Source organism: Apodemus sylvaticus, chromosome 6, assembly GCF_947179515.1.
Source record: "Apodemus sylvaticus chromosome 6, mApoSyl1.1, whole genome shotgun sequence".
In the NCBI taxonomy this organism is placed as follows: Eukaryota; Metazoa; Chordata; class Mammalia; order Rodentia; family Muridae; genus Apodemus; species Apodemus sylvaticus.
This window is the reverse complement of record NC_067477.1, coordinates 132,623,039-132,644,809: the sequence shown is the minus strand read 5'-3', so window position 1 is coordinate 132,644,809 and position 21,771 is coordinate 132,623,039. Positions and strand designations below refer to the sequence as shown.

At 44.7% G+C, this 21,771-nt stretch overlaps 1 protein-coding gene and 1 long non-coding RNA gene across 3 annotated transcripts in view; one reads left to right on the top strand and one right to left on the bottom strand.

The window, feature by feature from the left end:
* The window catches only part of Plekhh2 (pleckstrin homology, MyTH4 and FERM domain containing H2), a 99,093-nt gene that overhangs the window by 8,470 nt on the left and 68,852 nt on the right, over positions 1-21,771 (bottom strand). For both annotated transcript variants that reach the window (XM_052186491.1, XM_052186493.1), the window contains exons 18-27: positions 20,917-21,025; positions 19,538-19,650; positions 18,616-18,795; positions 17,161-17,258; positions 15,405-15,582; positions 14,371-14,526; positions 12,926-13,023; positions 6,638-6,779; positions 1,399-1,544; positions 525-654 (exon numbers count right to left, since the gene is read on the bottom strand). In XM_052186491.1, the coding sequence (XP_052042451.1) occupies positions 525-654; positions 1,399-1,544; positions 6,638-6,779; positions 12,926-13,023; positions 14,371-14,526; positions 15,405-15,582; positions 17,161-17,258; positions 18,616-18,795; positions 19,538-19,650; positions 20,917-21,025 (1,350 nt within the window). The remainder of the gene's footprint in view (positions 1-524; positions 655-1,398; positions 1,545-6,637; positions 6,780-12,925; positions 13,024-14,370; positions 14,527-15,404; positions 15,583-17,160; positions 17,259-18,615; positions 18,796-19,537; positions 19,651-20,916; positions 21,026-21,771) is intronic.
* Positions 1-21,771, top strand: part of LOC127687668 (uncharacterized) — a 31,374-nt gene that overhangs the window by 6,114 nt on the left and 3,489 nt on the right. The window contains exons 2-3 of the long non-coding RNA XR_007978460.1: positions 13,619-13,707; positions 17,184-17,261. This is a non-coding gene — a long non-coding RNA (uncharacterized LOC127687668). The remainder of the gene's footprint in view (positions 1-13,618; positions 13,708-17,183; positions 17,262-21,771) is intronic.

The following is a 21,771-nucleotide window of genomic DNA, read 5'->3' as shown; positions in this document are numbered from 1 at the left end:
CCAGTGTGTCTGCAGCCCTCCTCTGGTCTCTCTAAAGGGCGCTTCCCTCACAAGGCCTTGTTTGTGGGCCTGTCGCAACACTGGACCACGCTGAGAACTGCCGTAAAGAGTCCTGACAGTGGACAGTGCATTGCAAACCTTGTGCTTTATGGGTCCCTGGAGCTCATCTTAATAGCTGCCAAACAGGACTCAGTAAACACTCAGTAAGTAATCAGGCCAATGATTGCTTGTTATTGAGTTATTGAGTGAATGGGGAGTGGGGAGCTCGGGAGTTCAGCTAGCTCTCCTGATGGACTGGCCTGTGACTCCCAAAATGTGTGGGAGTGGGGTGGGGCGTGAGGATAAGGAGAGGGGAAGAAGAGGAAGGGACCCTCTCCACTTCCCAGCATTCCTCACTGGCTTAAATTGCTGGGAATTTTCTCATATATTTTTTTTAATGAAACCAAATATGTCGTGTCAGGGTAAACGTGGCCAGATGTGTCCTTGGGGTGTTTATTGTGTGTCTTCTTTCCATTCTTTCTTACTTTTGCAATGAACAACTTGGCACCAAAGAAAGGCCACTTCCTGGCTACTGTCAAGTAGATGCGAGCGCAGTCAGCCGCACTGTGTCCCCGGAGGGCCGTCCATCTGGCTGAGAGCCGCTGGTAAAGCTGCCTGAAAGGACAAACGGACAAAGACAAGACAAAGACCACAGCCGTAAGGAGAGCGCTGTCCACCAAGGCACTGGTCAGCCTCACCCCTCCCCCTTCCGAAAACCTTTCACCCCATTCTCCTAGACACTGGAATGCTCAACACAACCTAGCAAGCAGATCCCCACCACCTGCAGGGCTATCACCAGACCTCTGTGTGAGTCAGGATGCAGTAAGTTCTCCAGAGAGTATTTTCATTTCTCAAAATTTAACACTAGTAGTGGTGGCCAAATGGTACAGTTTGGAGGACTATTGACTGCATTTATTCTCAGACTGAACCCAGGGCCAGCTACCTCCACTGTACAGCTAAAACCTTCTTTAGAACCAGAATTAATCCAGGATTGAGAACAGATGAAACAGTGGTCTAAATTATGGTCATTTTTTTTCTTAAAAAGTTGTTTCAAAACTGGAAAATTACTGGCACACTCCTGTGATTTCAGCATTTTGGAGAGAAAAGCAGAGGGATCAGGAGTTTAAGGTCATCTTCAGTTCATTCCAAGTTTGAGGCTAACCTGGGCTACATGAGACTGCCTCAAAAAAAAAAAAAAACCCAAAACAGTAAACTTATTTATGTCCCCATAAAATATGTAAAACCTCTTGGGATACATTGGAATTAAATGTTATAAGAAAGTATCCATACAGAAAATTTTACTAAATTCCTAATGTAACTCTACCACTCTCCAAAGCAGAACCACCCCCTTACCCTTACCTTAACTGCTCCTCAGAGCACCCTTCTCGGTACCTCTTAGGGTAAAATCTCTCTATAACTTGTTTGAGGGTTTGGTTTACTTTGCACTGGTTTGTCACATGTCCAGCAGGAGTCGAGAAAGGTCTTTCGAAATCTCCAATATCCACCTGGGAGGAAATCCCCCGAAGAGAAAACACAGGAGAGTGAGAACAACTTCCAGGAAGAAAACCACTTGTGCTCTTTTGAGACATCCTTTGTGTATGCAGACCACAAGTCTATGGATCATAACTGTGCGACGATGAAATTTATAATCCTATATACGAGTTGTTGTTTTACGTACAAATCTCACTGGAAGTCTGACCTATGAGGAATACTGTGACAGGCATTTCAGCGAGAGGCCCTCTGGTGATGGCTGCTTAAGAGAGAACGGGGTTATCTTTGGCTAGCAGTTAGTTCCGTTTTATAGTCCAGATAGTAGAGAAGTCATGGTGGCCACATGACATCCGTAATCAGGGACAGAGAACAATGGATGAATACTTATATTTTTTTGACCATGGGTAGAGTGTGGCCAGTCATGTGACCTGTGAGCCCAGTGACGCCTTCTCCCCTTAAGTGACTTTTATCAGAGTATTATATTGCACCATTATAAAAGACACTAAAAACCTCCTTAGTATTTGCTAAGAGAAAATAAGCCTATTACTGAGTATAACACAGGACGGTCTTTTATTGTAAACGACTATTCCAACAGTGAAATAAGTTAAAATAAAAGGGGAGAAAGACTAAGAAAATTTGCAATGGTATCAGTTGGACTTTGTAACTTTCCTAAGGGTTGGACTCTGTAAGGGTCTCTTTGCATTAACGGCAGTGAGGACTGCACAGTCTCACCGTGCTCCTGCTAGATCTCCTCTGTCAATGTTCCACACAACAGCCATCCCTGAAACCCACGTGTCTGCCCTCCTCTCTTCCAACTCACCTATACCCTGCACCCACGGCCACATTTAGACTCTGCCGTGAGTTGGGTTCTGCAGTAAATGCTACGAGAGGAGAGGCTGAGCATCCTCTCCACCTCCAGTGGCTTTAGCCTCTGGTAGGGACACTGAGGCAGAATCAAATGCGTTGATAAACTGTAACGGATGCCTTGCATAGGGTACCCAAGGCTGCTCAGGGAGGAAGATGGGATGGGGAACATATGGATGATGCCCTCCTAAGCGTCCCACCCACGGGATTCCCCAGCGAGCAGTTGTAGGTTCACCAGGCCCCAGGGGTCTCACACAGTGCTCGCAGTCTGTTTTAAAGGTCGCCCTTCAGCTCTCGGTTCTCATTGTTCCCGTTTCTAACTATTTCCAGCGTCACCATCATGATCTCCTCACAGAATATAAAAGCTGTCCACCCAACCACACCAAAATCCTTCCCCGAAGGGCAAGTTGCACATTGTCCCTACCTATCAGCAAAGAGCATTCATGACGTTACCTGCCAAACCTAGACCAGCCTCACAGCCTCTGACAATAGCTACCAGCAACAGTACACTGTTTAGGGCAACCTACCTCTTAGGGAGCCTTTTGTGGCTTGTTCAAGTTCAGGATCTCCCTATCTAGTGTCCAATATACCAATAAACAGAATCTGTGTTTGGAGATCGGCAGCTCAGATAACCCCCTACATGCCCACACAGAACATGTGCTTTCCTAGACACTCAACAACAGAGATTGTTTTAGGATTTCTGTTGCTGCAATGGAACAGCATGACCAACAAGCAAGTTGGAGAGGAAAGGGTTTGTTCCACTTATACTTCCGAATCACAGTTCATCAGCAAAGGAAGTCAGGACAAGATCCTAGCAGAGGGAGCTGACGCAGAGGCCGTGGTGGGTGCTGCTTACTGACTTGCTCCCCATGGCTTCCTCAGCATGCCTTCTTATAGAACCCAGGACCACACAGCTCAGGGATGGCACCACCCACAATAGGGTGGGTCCTCCCCCATTGATCACTAATTTAAAAAATGCTTTACAGCTGGATCTTCTGGGGGCATTTTCTCAGTTGAGGTTCCCGCCTCTCTGCCTTGTGTCAAGTTGACCTAAAACTAGCCAGCACTGAAATCGGCTCCAAGAACTCCATCACTACGCTACAGCACTGTGCTGCTAAGCTAGCTGGGTAGCAAAGACACCTGCCTTTACTAGCTCTTGTCCCCACGTGGTAGGAAGAGACTCTTAAATTAAATCAACTCTTGCAAACTGTCTTCTGACTCATTCACTCACTCAATGTTTTATTTTTTTAAAAAGCCATGCAACATCAATAAGACCTCCACAGATTCAAATCTGCAACCGAATAAATAACTATTCTTTACTATGTTTTATTTTATTTTATTTTTTTAATTTTATGTACGTGAGTACACTGTGGCTCTCTTGTGACACACCAGAAGAGGGCATCAGATCTAATCAGATGGTTGTGGGCTACCATGTGGTTGCTGGGATTTGAACTCAGGACCTCTGGAAGAGCACTCAGTGCTCTTAACCACTGAGCCATCTCTCCAGCCCCCTTTTAATCTTCTCAGAGGTGACTGTAGGTAGCATTCTTTATGCTGGCCAGCCACTGCCCTTATGTGTGCTCAGTAAAACCCATCTCCTTCCAAAAACAACACTCTGAGGAAAGATGGAAGTATCTCATTTTTCCTTATATACATTATAGTTTTTAGTGTTATTCATATGCCCCAAAAGTTCTTGGTGTATGGTCTCATTTCAAAAATGTCAAAAGTACATATCCTCAAGAGGTGGTGGCTTCAGGGCTGAGAGACAGCTCAGAATTTAAGAGCATTCTTTGACTGCTCTTCCAGAGATCTGGGGTTCGATACCAAGCACCCACCTGGAACCTGGAACTCCACTCTCAGAAGGTCTAACGCCCTCTTGTGGCCTGCTAGGTCATGGCATGTATGTGGTGCACACAGACATAACATTCAGGCATACATATGTAAATTAAAAAGCAAAAAATCTCAAAAAGTTTGGATTTAATTTTTCTGACAGAAGTTTTTTTTTTTTTGATAAAATTAAAATCTAAGGAAAGAAGATAACTTAAATGTTAGTAAAGACAAGAGTGATTTTCATGGGGAATTTATGCCTCTGGAAAGATGAACCCTAAAACCGCCAGCAGCAGATTGTCTAGGAAGTAAGGGCCTGCCCCTTCTCTCCTCTTTACCATTTGTATCAAAAGAACACCAAGTACAGCAAGTAAGCTTTCAAGTACTGATGATTTAAAAGTACTCTAAAAGAAAAGTCAATTACTAAGTGTCCATTCATCCAAGAACATTGGGGAAAACTGCTCATGGGTGGGAGGGTCAGGCACAGTGGTGACCCTGGGGGAGGCCCTGGTCACTGTGCAAAGCAGAACCACAAGTCACTATGAGCCACCATCGTCAGGACACACGCGCGCGCGCGGGACACATTGCAGAAACTCCCTGAGGGCCAGTGGAGCCGCCAGGAAGGATTCAGAAAGGTTCCCTGGTTTACATACGCCTACAAGGGAAGCTGACGGGCAAGAGGAAATTAGCAAGGCGACAGAGCAGAGGCAGAGCCACTCCAGACACCTGAGGCAAAGCAGTAAGATCAGCAACGTCTAAAGATGCAGAGTGCGGATTTCACACAGACCCAAAGCTCCAGGTGGGGATAGTCAGGATGCTGGGGCTGGGGAAGCAGCCACCAGGGCAGATCATGATGACCTTAGGTGTGGACGGCATCTTTATTTGCTCTATCTCTTTGTCAGATACTAATGCTGTGTAAACAACTAGCCCCAGACAAGTCTCAGCTTCCGGTCTCAGGCCTGAGGAAAAGGACAGGCTTTCCTTCATCTCTCTTTTGGGGGCGTGGCTTTTTGCCACTGATCACCATCCTGGTTGGAAGCTCAAATGGATCCTTGAAGAGAATATGTGTAATATTTATAGTGTATAACATTGTAGAGTGGACGGTCCTTGTAGAGGTCTCAGCTATGAGCCAGCATCACAGGTGGACATGCAAATAAATGAGTCTGTCCTTGTGTCACGCTGTCCCTCAGGCTAAGCTAGCCGAAGCCACAGAAAACAGAGACTAAAATCCTTCTGCATATCTGCTCGAATCATTTTTGGAACTTTTAATTACTGTTGCTGTGTGCTTTTCTGCTTTGTTGGTTTTTTGCGCTAAGGTCTCTGTATGTATCCCAGGTTGTCCTGGAACTTGCTATGTAGCCCAGGCTTGCCCTGCTGAACTTCTGATTTTTCTGCCTTTGCCTCTCAAGAGCTAAGATTATCAGCTACAGACATTCATTAGCACACTCAACCTCAAAGCACTTGCTAGGCATCAATGGGTAACGGGGAAAATCCCTCCAGCATCTGTGTGAAGGATAACTTTGTGGGGGACCACACTGGAGGGAGGCACGGTGGTTGGGGAGCAAATGGTGTGAGGTGGGTCTGAATCACAGCAATGGAGGGCAAATACAGAGGGTGAGCAGAGGAAGAAGCAGGAGCTCAAAGTGAAAAGCTGAGGTAAGGGAGAAGAGAACAGGATAGGCGGCGGGGATTGCTGGACCAGAAGCTCTCCTGCAGGACTGGGAAGCCATGATGCTTTGGAGTGTAGCGAAGGGGAGTTACGGGGCGTTAGCTGTGGCCGCTAGACAGGTATGGACTGGAGTGCAGAGACATGGGAATCATCACCCTGGGTCACGGGTGAGCTAAAGAATGAGTGATGTATTGGATGACGTGCTGGGTAGAATCCATGACAACAGACTTGGGGCCCAAGCGTCTGTCGATGAGGCCCTTTCAGGGAGGCTTATATGCTCCCCTCGGCAGACTCTGGTGCGTATTTTACAACCTCTTCTTGAGGATGAAGACTTTAATGGTCCAGGTACATTGCTGGCTGGCAGGGAGTACTACCTGGCTTTCTGTGTAGGCAGGTGAGACCATGGGTCTCTGTTATAATCCGAGGCTTAAATAGAGAGGTCTGTGTAAGTTATGAGCCATTTTCCCAAAGCCAGGAAGGCATGTCCTTCTCAGTCAGCCATGCTGACTCCTGAACATGCTGGGACTCGAACAGGCCCCAGGATCGTGAGGTTGACACCCATGGGTGGCAGAGTGGGTATGAGGGCAAAGTCCTCACGGCTCTGCAGAGGTGTAGTGTTGAACTTATGCCTGCGGTTGTTACTATGAACCCTGAGGCTTGCCGAAGCTGTCCTGTTTTACTGCATTTAACTGAGGAAACCAACACTGCTCCCTCTCCTCGAGCTGATTTAGAGAGCCTGGAAGTTACCTGAGCAAGAAGCGCCGCCATTTCTAACGCCAGATCCTTGTTCAGAGGGAAAAGGCCATTTATGATTTGATCATTTGTCTGGTACAGCAACAGTAGCTTCTCTCTATCAGTCTCTCCACGAGCTTGCACTGAGAAATATAGTCTGAAAAAAAAAGAAAAAACTTCTCATGGTATTTTAATTTTTTGATTAAAAATTCTACATTTATTTTGTGTGTGTGAGTGTAAGTGTGAATGTATATATATATGTGAGTATGTGTATGAGTGTATATGTATGGATGTATGTGTATGAGTGTGTGTATATATGTGTGCATGTATATGTGAGTATATATGAGTATATGTGTGTGTGAAAGTATATGCATGTGTGTATGCCTGTGTATATGTGAGTATGTATGTGTGTGCATGTGTATATGTGAGTATGAGTATGTGTACATATATGTATGTGAGTATATGTGTGTGTGTGTGTGTGTGTGTGTGTGTGCCATCTCATTGTCCCCTTTTTTCCATGACAGAGACAGAACCAGGCACAAGCTAGGCAGGTGCTTCCACATGGAAGGCAGTGACAATACACCCCAGACTGTTTTAACATTCCACTACATGATACAAAGGAACCACTACCATCTGGAACAAACTGGGCAGACTGCTTTAAAGTTGAAGAACCCTTCTATTTATATTAAAATTTAAAATTTAAAAATGTTTTAAATTAAAAATTGTGTGTTGAAAACTGGATTTATTCAGCACATTTGGAATGAAGAGTTTGTTGCATCCTGCTTTAAATTTACAAGGGTAAATTTAAAGGATAAAATTAAAAATTTAAAAAGTCATTGTGGTGTTTTGAGTAAGAATAACCCCCACAGGATTACATACTTAGTCAGCAGGGAATGGCACCATTTGAAAGGATTAGAAGGATTGGAGGAAGTGTGTCACTGAGGGTAAGCTTTGAAATTTCAAAAGTGTATTCTAGATAAAAAATGTGACTTTCAGCTATGTCTCCAGCACCTCACCTGTGGCCATACTCCCTGGCATAATGACTTTGGACTAAGCCTCTATAACTGTAAGCCAGCCCCTAATTGAATGCTTTCTTTTATTGACCAAGAGTTGCCTTGGTCATGGTGTCTCTCAGCAATGGAACAGTGACTAGGCCAGTCCTGGAGGAAGGGCTTAAGACTCCAAATGACATTAAATTTACCCCTGTAAGGAAAGCAGGATGCAGCAAACTCTTCATTCCAATGAGCTGAATAAATCCAGTTTCCAACACACAATCTTTTTTCAACATCTTGGACATGCTAAATAGGACATGAGGATTTTAATTAAAACATCAACTCCAATTAACGTCAAATGTCAGGGGAGGCTTTTCACCAGATGTCTTAAAGATAATATTTGTACATTCAGGTCTGTTTTGATTTTTTTTTTGGTCACATGCAAAACACAGCACACTATTATTCCTCGTGGAAACAGAACACAGGCTTTTGTTTTGAGATGGGGGTGGGGGCTCTGCTGCTGAATCTGGTCTTGGGTGGCCTCAAGTGATATTCCCATCTCACCCTCTGGAGTAGCTAGGACAAGTGCATCCCGCCATGCCTGGCTCAGGACGTGGCTTTTGTTTGCCATGGTGTGGTGCCCACTGGGCTGTGGGGTTCTGGTTTTAGACTAAGCCACCAGTGTTACAGATGCTCAGAGAGCTGAGGCATCAGGGCAGGTAAACAACTCCCCGAGAATCCCAACTGCTGCCAGGACCACGCAGTGGTGGGAGAGAAAGACTTGGTAGAGTAGTTGTTAGGTGTGTGTGTGTGTGTGTGTGTGTGTGTGTGTGTGACCTGGAGAATCATGGCGGGTGTTCTCTGCCAGGCTTGTCCTACCCAGTTCTGATCATCTCCCTGCCAAGCCTGGCTGACAATCAGAGCTGTTTCTAGAAGTCAACCACAGCCCCATCTCCATTGGGTTGTTAAACAGACAGGAAGATGTAGCTGGGCAAAACGTCACCAGGAAAGGGGTGTGACACCAAGAGACGAGACCGAAAATCAAAGCCTTTACACCGGGCTCATTTCCTCTGTCAAAGTAGCAAACTCCACGGTTCATTCCCGTACCCTACAAGGAAAGCGTGACGCTGGGAGTTCTTAATACAACAGGAAGGTGTTGTGTCTACAGAGAAAGGGAGCAGTGCATTGTCTACAGTCTCCAGTATGGCTGCCAGCTGCAGCCTGGGAAAGCAGAGTGAAATGCTATAGCAAAGCAGGGGAACCGATCCCGGACAGGCACAGACTGGGAACGCAGCATGTAAGAAGGGCAGGCTCAGACGCCTATGAGAAACAGCTCGGGCCCTGTCTTAGTCAGGGTTTCTATTCCTGCACAAACATCATGACCAAGAAGCAAGTTGGGGAGGAAAGGGTTTATTCAGCTTACACTTCTACATTGCTGTCAGGACTGGAACTCAAGCAGGTCAGAAAGCAGGAGCTGATGCAGAGGCCATGGGGGCTGGGGGTGGGATATTACTTACTGGTTTACTTTCCCTGGCTTGCTCAGCCTGCTCTCTTATAGAACCCAAGACTACCAGCTCAGGGTTGGCACCACCCACAAGGGGCCCTCCCCTCTTGATCATTAATTGAGAAAATGCCCCACAGCTGGATCTCATGGCGGCACTTCCCCAACTGAAGCTCCTTGCTCTGTGATAACTCCAGCCTGTGTCAAGTTGATACACAAAACCAGCCAGTACAGGCCCCAATAGTCAGACAAAGCTTTGGAGAACAAGGAACGCATTGCAAAGGGGAACAAGAGGAGTCTGCACTCACAGGAGGAAGGCCAGCCAGGCACAGCGGTGCACACCTGTAAACCCTGCACTCAGTCCACATGCGCGTGAGTCAGGGCCAGCCTGGGTTTCACACTGAGATCCCATACTAAGAAAAAATCCTTGATTCTGGAATCTTTCACATGTGAAACAGGACTAGCTAGGTGGTCTCTCAAGAGTTTTCACCTTAGGAGCCAATGGATGCGCCGGCTCTTACAGTTAGCTTACCGTGGAACGGGGAATGTCAGACTATCTTCCAGAAAACAGCATCTACAAACGGTTACCAAAAATAAGCTTTGATTTCAAGGAGGAGGAAGAAGAGGGTTCCCCACAGGCAGGACCCTGGCCAGTTTGCTTTGTTAAAGCTACACCTTGACTTTTGCAAGCAGCAAGAAAGCCAATCAACTAAGAACCTTTTCATGCAAGTTAGAGTTCGCATACCAGTTTGCAAGTGATTGTGTCTGAGAGCATGTTCAAAGGCAATTAATGCGACCTTTGATCCTGGAGTCCAAATAATTAAAATTTCATAACTTGCTAAATATAAACTTAAGTTTCCACGATGAAGAAAATTCCATATTTTAGTCATTACAAAGCAAGTTGGCAGAGGAAGAATCAGATCCCTGGCGGCACGACAGGTCACAGCTAGTTCCCCTCCTGATTGTGTCACTGGAAATTAGGGCTCATTGTCTAAGCTATTTATAAATATGCCAAACTGTGGCCATGTTTAGAAGCAGCATTCATTCTCAGAGCCGTGACTCTGTGGGCTTCACGGATTGTGTGAACAAACACCAATCTTCTTGCTTGGAGTTGTCCATTGTTTAAACAATGGGGTTTCATCATACCACCACCTCGATCGAGGTCTTATCTAGAGGAGAGGCCTTAAAGACATTATTCTTAACTGCAGGTATTTCAAACGCCTTTGTCCATTTCACCTAAATTTCATTTTGGTTCCAGCAGTGGCCCTTGTAGTTAGAATTGGAATGTGCCAATCAAGCCTAAGGTGTAATCACTAGACATGGCAGTCTTCCCATTTTGTTCCAACAAAGTCAAACTGAATTTTGACATAACAATAAAGAGATCAACAGATGGAGATGGCAAATGAGACCCTTCAGATCTGCCCTGCCCAGACGTCAGGGGTATATGAATTATCCAAAATGCTGCTAAAATGCAGACTTCCAGAGGCTTTCTTAGCAGGCACCTAGCCTGCTGCTTTCGCCAGCCACTAAACAGTCACATATGAAAGCTGCCATCCATAGAAACATCAGTAGAACTATTGTGATATGATTTTAATATACACGAAAGTCTCAATTCACCTCAGTAAATTCCTAGGGGTACACTTCCTATTCCCAGGAATAAGTCATTTCTCGGCCTGTGCTGTGTGGGCGGTCCTGGGTGGATAATGTCTAAGGACCCACTCAGGGTGCAATAATCTTACTCCTCCAAAGCAGAGGCGATAGCTACAATGGACGAGGGACAGCCTGGAAAACCGTCTTACACAATATGGAATAACTCAGAGCAGACGCAGCTTGACCGCAACAAAAACCCGCTCCCACTCCATCATTTAAAGGATGCTGCACACCTCTAGGAATGGATGGCCCAAGATTATGGAGTCCATTGCAATGGTTAATCTTGTCACCAGACACTTGAAGAGGAAACCTGGTCTGAACACAGCCATGGGGCATTTTTCTTGATTGCTCCTTGCTCTAGGAGGGCCCAGCCCTTTGTGAATGGTGTCAACCCTGGGCAACTGAGCCGGGCCCTGAGAAAGCTGACTGACTGAGAGCCTGGGAGGGGCCAGTGAACAACATCAAGGTCTTTGCATTGAGTTCCTGCCCGGCTTCCCTTGGTGATAAACTGTAACCTATAAGATGACAATAAGTCTCTTCTTCCTCAAGATGCTTTCAACTGTGACATTTATCAGAGCAGCAGACAGCAAACTAGAACACTAACATGTCACAGTCACACAGCCGTCTACAAGATGGGCAATCATCCCAGCTACCACACTCCTGAATGAAGAGGCTCTGACGGATGACAGCTAGCATTGGTCACATAAAAGGAAGTCTGTCTGGGCAGTGGTGGCACACGCCTGTAATCCCAGCACTTGGGAGGCAGAAGCAGGCGGATTTCTGAGTTTGAGGCCAGCTTGGTCTACAGAGTGAGTTCTAGGACAGTCAGGGCTACACAGAGAAACCCTGTCTCGAAAAACAAAATTAAAAAATAAAATAAAATAAAATAAAATAGTCTTTTCAAGCAGAAGATCACCATCACTAGCCCTGGAGGCTGAGTGTGCAAGGTGCAGTCTACAATATGAATTTATCACCTTCCAACCATGTACTTACTGATGAATACTCAAGCCCTCCAATTATTTTTCACTATTCTAAAATTATGGAAAGAAGATTCTGGGCCACATTGGAATATTCTGTCCATTTATGTGGGTATTTCTGTAGGATAAATTATCAGAAAAAGAAATATTGAACTAGATGAAAAGTTGTTATGTTCTTTCTATACTATATAATTCCTCTACTTTACATTCCAATGTCGAGTCTCTGAAGATCTTCCAAAAGCAATTCTGAAAGAATCCAACATTATGCCAGGAATTCCACCAGGTTCTTGGCCTGTTATTTTATTGATTAATTTATGAGCTATGAGATTAAAAAAATAGAAAAACATCTTTTTCGGAGGTCCATGCCATGTGAGGTGGGTAGTTCAATTCCATCTTCTGCCAGAAAAGGTTCAGGAAAAGGATTTGAAATAGGAAGAAAATGGGGTTGCTGACCGTATGCCAAAGTGTGTTATAACTTCATCTGCCGAGAAGGCTCATGCTTTCTTGACACAGACTGTGAACCTCCCTGCTAACCACCCTTCCCAGTAGAGTTTTTCAAGTTTCCACTGTCAGCCCCTTTCTGAACTTAGCATCAACACCATCTCATAATAAATAAATAAATAAATAAATAAATAAATAGTAAAAAGAAAAAAATCGTACAGACGGTTCCAGCCGTGGTGTGACTCTGTGTGTCCTCTGCTTCTATGGAGTTGTGCTAGCTTAATGTATAGTGACATATTTTCTACAGAGGACCTATGCTTAGCCACTGTCATCCTGGTTAACTAGGAAATTCCAAAGGGTCAAAGATGGCCGCTATGTCTGTTCCTAACACCACTACACCACTTTATCTTGAGCATCTATCCATCTAAGTGACCAGCTAACAGTTAAAGGCGAAGGGGTGGATGGGAGAGGGTGAGAGAGAGACCCAGAGAAGAGAGAGAGAGAGAAGAGAGAGAGAGAGAGAGAGAGAGAGAGAATGAGATTGGACTAGGAAAGAATAAGAATTAGAAACAAAGTCTCATGTGGTAGTTTCTCTTAGAATAGAGTTATTACTTAATAGAAAAGTAAGCACACAAGCAAATATTATGCCTTCAGGGTCAGCGAGGAGGAGACTAGCCCGAGGGCCGGTGGTCTGGACACAGCCACACTCTCAGCTCTGGCGTTCAGATTTGGCATTGCACACCTGTTTTTGTAAGTCAGACGGACAGTCCTGCTTCCCTCACACTTTCCGGGCTGCTGTTCTTTGGACGCCTGTTCCCATTTAGAAATAATGTCACAGATCTAGAAAGGAAATAGAAAGCTGAGATACACAGGAATTTTAAAATCAACACTTTAAAAAGACTACAGCACCTGTGGGGCTGAAACCTTTCAGTCCATACAAATCAACCACACAGGTTTAGCTTCGCAGAGCTCTGAGTTTAGGACTTAATTATACATTGTTTCTTTGCTCTGCTTGTTGAGTTGGACACATATTAACTTTGGACTGGGGCCACGCAGAAAGGAATCTTAAGGCTGGACAGCATGGGGCTGGAAACAAAGAGATTCCAGGGATTTTTATCATGGCTTGGTCTCTGAAGAAGCAATTTTTCCACCTTGTGAATTTATCAAGATTGGAACAACAAGGTAGCCCAAAGAAATCTGAGACAAGAGTTCTAGTCACTCAGGGAGAGCCGCTTGGTGCAGCGAAGACCTTTCTCCCTCGCTTTCCTTACTTGCAAAATAAAGGACAAGTCTCTGAGGTCCCTCAGTTGAGTAATTCCATATTTCTAATTGTTGTCATAAAAATTTTGTGGATTTGTTGTTGTTTTATACCATGAGCTAGAAAAGATGTTTCTAAGTATCTCTTTTCATTGTTTCTTTTCCTACCCCACTGCAGTTCAGATCTCCCCATGGGCCCAATGCTGAAATTCCTGTCTATGCAAAGGGTCACAACCCTCTTAACACAGTCGCCACCTTCAATTTGTGGTAAGATTATCAGAATATAAATCTGTTCTTTTCTAAGCAAACTGAAGATCTCGGAGAGCAGGAGCCTTATCAGTGTTGTGCCCCCCACCCTATTCCGTTCACCCCCAGGATCCCACAGGATCCCACTTAGCCCTCAGGGTACTGAAACCCACTGTGAAATAGTGATGAGTGAAGGGGGAGGGGCTTCCACGCCTTCATTTTTGTTGTTGTTTGTTTTGTATTTGTTTGTATGTGTATGCATGCATGGAGGTCAAAGGGCATTGCGTGGGAGTCAATTCTCTCCTTCCACCATGTGGGTTCCTGGATCCACCTCAGGGTTTGTCAGACTTGGCTGCAAACACCTTCACCCACTGAGTCATCTTGCTGGCCTATTATTCTTAGTTCCCTAATATTTAGAGTATCATAACAATTATAGCTCTTTTTCTTCTATTAATGCAGAGTTTGTGTGCACAGGTGGCATCTTGAAAATTCTATGCCCCAAACCCCCAAAAAAGGAAAAAAAAAAGAAAAGAATTCTACAGCTTTGCCAAAGTTTGGCAATTTTAAAAAAATGTGCTGATCAGGCTTCTTACATTTCTGGAAAATTCCTGCACTACGCTTGCACAGACTAGTGAGCCGTTTGCTGTTCTCGCAGTGTGGCTCCTTTGAAGAACAAAGTTTCACCTTGATATTTCCCTGAAGACAGTGCTCCAGGTCTCTGCCGGAAGGGTCGTCCGTGAACAGTGCGAATCCAGACTGCGCTGGCTTCCGCATTCCTGTGTCCTGGTTCAACGTGTTCAAAAATTCTTCCACTGTGGTGGACGCGTCGAACCCAACTACCTAGTCAGAGGGAGTAAGAGTCTTAATGAAAGCCATACACACTGAGCAGGCCTTGGGGGGGCAGGGCGCCGCGCCATGCGTGACTAATGGTGCTGTCTGTGTTCAGTAGGCGCTTTAACTTTTGTCCAGCACTCTGCTGGAGAAAACAAAGGCTTGCTACCTAAGTTCAGAAATTTCAGCTTCAGCCAACAGACAGAGAGAAATTCAAAACTGAATTTGACAGCTCTAAATATATTAGGCTTACCAATTGGAAGTAAACTAAGAAATATAGTATAATATGTAGTCAATAGTATATGAAGGAAAATACGTTCATTTAAATCAATGAACACCTTTGTATATCTAATGTTTATTCTTTTAAAAAAACATTTTATTTTTATTGGTGTGTGTGCAAGCGTGTGTGTGTGTGTGTGTGTGTGTGTGTGTGTGTGTGTGTGTCTGGCATGTGGCATACCAAGTTGTGTGGTTGTAAGAGGACAACTTTTAACTGTGTGGTCTAGAGATTGAACTAGATAAAAGGCTTATGGGTAGGAAGAGTAATTGCTAATGTTGTAACATTACATGTAACATGTAATATAATAAATGAACATCTGGAGCAGAAAACTGGGAGAGCCTTGGAATGTATTACCAGGTAATTCCTGAGATTTGAAGACTCTAAGAGGAGAAGCTTGCTTGTGCCTTGTCAGTGACAGGTTCTAACTAAACTGCAGGCCCACAGATGGGGAAAACTTCAAGAAAGTCTTCTCAGATTTGGCCAACAATGTATAACATTGTTTCTCACATCACTCTGTTTCAGAGCCCGGTCACTCTGTTTCAGAGGCCCGGTCACTGTTTCAGAGCCCGGTCACTCTGTTTCAGGGCCTGGTCTCTGGCATGCTCACCTGGTAGATACCATTCATGAAGTGCACAGGAATGCTGAAGGGCCGAGAATGGTGGTAGGGGTTCCGAAGCAGAGTGGAGAGGATCTCCATCCGAGACGGTCTGGCTTCTCGGTCTCCATTTTGTTGTGTTCTCTCTACACATCGCTGGCAGTAAATGGCATATTTCCCAAACTCTGTCCTGTAATGCAAAACTTAAGATAAAAATCTAAGAATGAATTCAACTAAGACATTTAATTCTATGAAAGTCTACAGCTTCCATAGTGTTAATGCTCACTGGACTCCAGTTTGTTTGTTTGTTTTTAATTTTGCCACAGTCTCAGACATCCTCATGAAGTTTTTTCTCAATCTTTTTGCATGGCTATAGTCACAAGCTGAACTTTAAATCACCAGTAATTATATGGTCAATGTATAATCATAGTGCTAACAAATTGGAAGAAGATAATGCATAAAGAACACTATGTTTGGCAATGAGTTTGAGGCCAGCCTCGTCTACAGAGTGAGTTCCAGGACAGCCAGGGCTAGACAGAGAAACCATGTCTCAAAAACAAAAACAAAAAACACAAAACAACACAAAACAACACAAAACAAAAGGTTATGACAAAACTACAGGGCAGAGTTCTCCACACTGAACCCAGGCCTCAGGCACAGCAGGCAAACACACTACCTATAAGTGCCACCCCCTGGGACTCTTTGAAGAGCATGCAGATTTGTTTCACTGTTAAACAAGGTGAGAAAATGCCTTCATGCAAAACTCATATCCTATAAACAGTACACAGAGCAAAAACGTTCAAGGACATAAGTGGATAAGCGGGATCAAGATTTTTTTTCTGCCCTTATTTGTATACAGCACAAAATTTAACACAGAATGTATTTTGTTCCTAGAAAATGGCATTTCTAAATACACTTATACTCAAGTGCTTTGGAGAGACAGACTCAAGGGTGCCACCATTTGCCAGAGGCGCAGCAGTCATGATAGTCACACGACCTTGGTTGCAGCTTCTCGAGATTGTATTATGGACTAAGGGGTATTTTGCTCTTGTTCCGAGATGCTTGGGTTTCCTTGTATGTGCGTGTTTGTGCTTCTCTCCATGTCTATTCTCCTGCTAACATGAACCTCTCAAGCTGGGATGTACTTCCCTCGGTGGAGTGCACACATGGCATTCAACAAGCCCTGCGTTCCATCCCCAGCACCACCCATCGAGCAAACAAAACACCTCCCAAAACCGCTCTCAGATGACAAGATGAACCTGGAAAAGCCTTGGCCAACTGCCTTAGCCCCTAGTCTAAAAAGATCATTCTAACAGTGGATTTTGAATCCCTTTTTCAAGAGAATAGAACAACAATACCACCAACAACCAAACAAAAACTTGAACACAGTTTCAAAAGACCATGAGGGAAGACTTCCAGAAAAAGAACCCAATTCTCGGATAAAACGGTGAAAGGGGAAACTCAGAAAGCAAACGGTTGCTTTTATGCAGGAATGCGAGACATTCACACGTCAATGTACACAATCTTTTCACAAAGAGTGTTCTTTGTCAGATCTTCAAGCTTTCCTAGCAATTTCGCATAGGATGTTTAACATAACAAAGGAAATGTTTTCTAGGCTCTACATAAAATGATAGCAAAAGGCTTCCAGTCCCAATATTTGCTTTGCGCATTCTTTTGAGAATATACCTGGCAGGTTATTAAATACTTATGATTTATCACAGACTTTCAAGGCCACGTAAATAGTTGAGATGGCTTGTGTTCTGCATACCTGGCATCTGCATTCCTTTGTAGATGGAGCTGGAGGAGCCACAGGAAAGGGTGGTGGGGAAGGAAGAGTCCAACGCAGAGTGCCAAGAGTTGCCAGCCCTGGTAGGGAAAAGTATCCTTCGTTAGAGACCTCGCCAGCTACACAGACACATCAGAACCGGTGTGCCTGGCAGAGGGAGGAGGGAGGGGAGGAGCTGTGAAGGGCTCTCTTAACCCTCAGAACTTGCCTCAGCCACATACACCTGATCTCTTCAGAGCATTTACATTGAAGGCATAAAAGTTCAACATGCATCAGATCCATGAAGCACCTAGAGTCTACAGCTGCAGCCCCGAGGCTTACTAACAGATCCAGCAGTTCTCTTTAATGTCACACACAAAGATTGGGGACTTCACTCTCTGGTGCTTCTTTATGTTTTTACTTATCCACTTAAACATAACTTGGAGAAAACTGGATTACAAAATAGCAAAAAACTAAAAACAAAACCATATACTCCAACCCCCTCCTCTCATTGTACATAAACATATGAGGACAAAGTATAAAATAGTGACAGATTGATTCAGATAATAGGACCACATGTGATTTTTTTCCCTTTGCTCTCTTTTCTGTGTCTTTTTCTATGTATAACAGCAATAATTTTAGGAATTTTACATAAAAAAGGGGAGAAAGATGGGTCTTGTCCTTGAGAAGTCTGATCCAGTAGGAAGAGCTTATATAAACCCAGAGAAAATTATAATAAAAGATAATATCATGAATTAGTTTTTTTTTTTTTTTTGTATAACATGGAGGCAATGGCTGGGGTACCAAGAGAGATTTTGGGGAAGGATATAGTTTGGGATGGATTGTAAAGTAGAATATGGAAAAGGAAGAGAGGGATCACAGGAGGACCGTGCCAGGGACAGCGGAAAGCACTGCAAGGCACTGTATGCCTGCTGAACAGGGTGGGCTGGCCCATCCACTGCTGAACAAGGACAGGGACAGGTCATCAGCTCACTGCTCAGGGAGCAGGGAGAGAAAAGCTGGTGTCAGATTCTGTCCTTCTGCTTCCAAAGCCTCTGCAGGCGGTTGTGAGCAGCCTGCTGGGAACTGAACGCTGGTCCTCTGGAAGAGCAGTATATACTCTGAACCATCTCTCTAACCCTTAACATAACCATTAAAAACATAACTTTTAGTTGCTGAATCATGTTTAAGGACACGGGAGAAGTGACTATATTCTGTGGTTTTAGAAGGTAATACCGTACAATATGCTCCGGTGGGAATCCCGCATGAGTTTGTGACATATATGCACTTATATAGAAGCTTATGACAGACAAGAAAACCCAAAGGATATACATCAACATATCAGTAGCCATCTTCCATTCATGCTGTTTGTATTCTCAGATGTCCGTACTAAATGTGCATCAGTCTTACGATCAGAAGAAATCATTTCAAACTGCCTGCATTCACATCAATACACACCTGCAAGGGTCCTGGCTGATTCTGCGGCTGTCTCCGTCTGGTCTGCTTAATAAGCTGGCAGCAAATTTCATTCTGTAGCTCGGGATGTGTCAGGCAGATCTGCAAAGCGCTCTGGGCTAGAGAGATATGGTAGTCGATGGCCGGGGAGTCGACCACAGCATTTATAAAGAGCTGGCAGGTCTGAGAGGGGGAGAACACACCCGAGTGAGAAACAAGCAGGGTTACTTTGCACAAATCACAGCCATTCTGTTTATTTTTTTTTTTGTCTAAATGAAAAAAAAAAGGTATAGTATAATAACTACAATCAAAAGAAATCCGGAGTGGCTACTGTAATAGCAGGCCAAGCAGACTTCAGAGCCAGGAGATTTTGCCAAAGATGAAGAGGGTCATTTTGTAATGATAAAGGCATCACTTCGTCTGGAAGACACAACGATTACCCTGCATCCTCTAAGAACAGCTTTGAAACTCGTCCACCCCACCGTCACCCATCCATTGTACCCTTCACATTTTCATGTCAAAGTTCAAGTTGGGCCTGTTAAATACTTTCCATTGCCCTCCTTAAAATGCCCATGTTTCCCTTTACCACACAAAGTATGGTAAAGCCTCCTGATGAAGGATCATCCTACATGTGTCCAGAAGACAGCGAGGCTGGGGGACACAGCTCGGTGGGTGGAAGAGTGCTCATTTCTCTCAACCTCATCACCGCCACCGCCACCGCCACCACCATCACCACCACCACCACCACCACCACAACCACCACCACCACCATCGCCATCTTACCATTATCAGCATAATTATCATCATCATCGCCACCATCATTATATTATTATCACCATCACAGCTTGAATTTTCTTAGCGTCAAACATTATACAATGATTACATTCAATTAATTACCCGATTTGCCAATAAGTAACAATTTTACCTTAAATAGCTTAATGGCCTCTGTCTGCAGAGCTTCTGAAGGCAGTGTGGTGAGAGGGGACAGGATTCCTTCTTTGCTGTGGCACAGCGTGGGGTGTCTCCATATCTGGGAGGCTGAACACAGAAGAGTGTGAGCGGGGTGAGAGGATGCATACGTTTGGTCCCACTGACCTGACCCTTTAACTCATTCAGGCCTGGCTCGCTTTCTCCCAGGGGTCAGAAAACAACAACAACAACAATAACAAACAACAACCCTCCCGCAATGCTGTTTTCTGTCATCTGCAGGCCCCTGCGGTCCCCATGTTTCTCTTCTGGCCCATGGTGTAGCTTCCACAAGCCAATAGGTGGTGAGCGAGCTAGGAAAGTAACTTTTAACAGCATGAATCTTGGAAAGGGTCGAGAGGAAAGCCAAACAGGAGGAGATATTGAATTCAGAGAGGAACATGAAGTCACTCCTGAAATCAATACTTCTTAAACCACGGCTGGGAGTGCAGCTCGGTGGTAGAGTACATGCTGCACGTGTGGCGGGCCGGAGACTCCACCCTATTACTGCCTAAACACTGGTCAGTACCAATGGAATGTGGTCTCTGTGCGTAAATCACAGGACAGTATGGAGTCTCAATGGATAACCGTATAGGACAGCTAATCTTTAACCTCAATGAGATGTGATTCAGAAATCTGCCTCTAGGCTGGTCTGTGAGGCCTTTCCAGACAGAGTAACAGAGAAGCGAGACCCACCCTGAACACTGGGGCTCACTACTCCACAGGCTGGGGTTCTGGAGTGAATAAAAAGAAGAAAGCGGTGTGATCAATAGTCACCTCATGGTCCTGCCAAAGTGCCTTCAGAGCCACAAGGCTGTGTCCCCTCAAGGTGCAGAAACAAAGTAACTCTTCCTCCCTCAGCTTCCTGCTTAATGAAAGACTTAGCTGCTTGTCAAGTAGTTGATCACAGCAGTAACAAATGTAACAATACTCCTTAGCTGTAAGATTAATGCCAACACGATGCTACCAATGCTATACAAGGGTTAGGTGGAGAAGCGAGTTGGGGCTTAATTTCAACAGGGATGAAGCACCTTCTGAGAGCTGGACTGCACTGAGCAGGCTGGCTGAGGGATCTTCTTAGGCTAATGAGTGTTTCATGATGTTAGAGAGAGGTGCCAGGGTGGGGCACCCCAGACTAGGGGAGCAATGCAGGCAGAGGCAGAGGCATGACAGGACAGAACATGATGGTTGCCGATGTTCCCGGAACCTGAGAACTCTGGCCCCTAACAAGTGAAGCCAGGGACGAGGTGGCCAGGCCACAGGGAGAGAGTCAACCATAAGGTGACGCCCGCACTCGGCTAAGGGTTTGGGATCAGGCCTGTGTGCCCATGAACTTACATGGCTCCCCTTCTATATTTAGCAGCTTGCAAACCAGCTGTTCAAATTCCGATCCAACATTTACATTGTTGCTTCCAGCTGCAACAGTGAGGTGATAAAGCCAAGCTTCCTTCAAAAGACAACATGTTAACAGAAACATTAGCCAACATGCCTCTTCATTTCACCTGCAAAGACAGTAAATGGAACAAAACAAACAAAACCCAGCCAGACAACAACAACAACAACAAACCTTTAGACAGAGGAGAAATCACTTTCTTCAATATTTTAATTTGTACATTTTAGTGTGTGTGTGTGTGTGTGTGTGTGTGTGCATCAGTGCATAAGGGGCATGCATGTATGTGGAGGGCACACACAGCTTGAGGGAGCTGGCTCTCTCTCCCGTGGGTTCCAGGAATCGAACTCAGATCCTTGAGCTTGCTGGGAGCTTCCGAGGAGGGCTCACTCCCTTGAGCCAAGCTCAGTTTTCATTGTCCCACACACGCTTCTCAGAACAGCATGCTAAAGTTAAGGAGCATCATGCATGTTATGGTAAGTGTCTAGAATAAATAGACACTGGAATAAATAGAGCTTGTTAAAGGTGTTTTTAGGTGTATAATCCTTGTAGTCTAAGAAACACAACCAAGTCTAGCCAATTTAAAATCTTACCACCAAGGTAGTATATACAAAATACTTAAGAAATAAAAATAAAAAGTTAATGAAAAAAGTAATACCCACTTTTGCAACTTCTGTTTTTCCTCTGTAGAAATACATGTATAGACGGATTTTTTTTTTTTTACTTTTTATTTTGTTTTTTTTTCGAGACATGGTTTCTCCGTGTGGTCCTGGCTGTCCTAGAATTCACCCTGTAGACCTGGC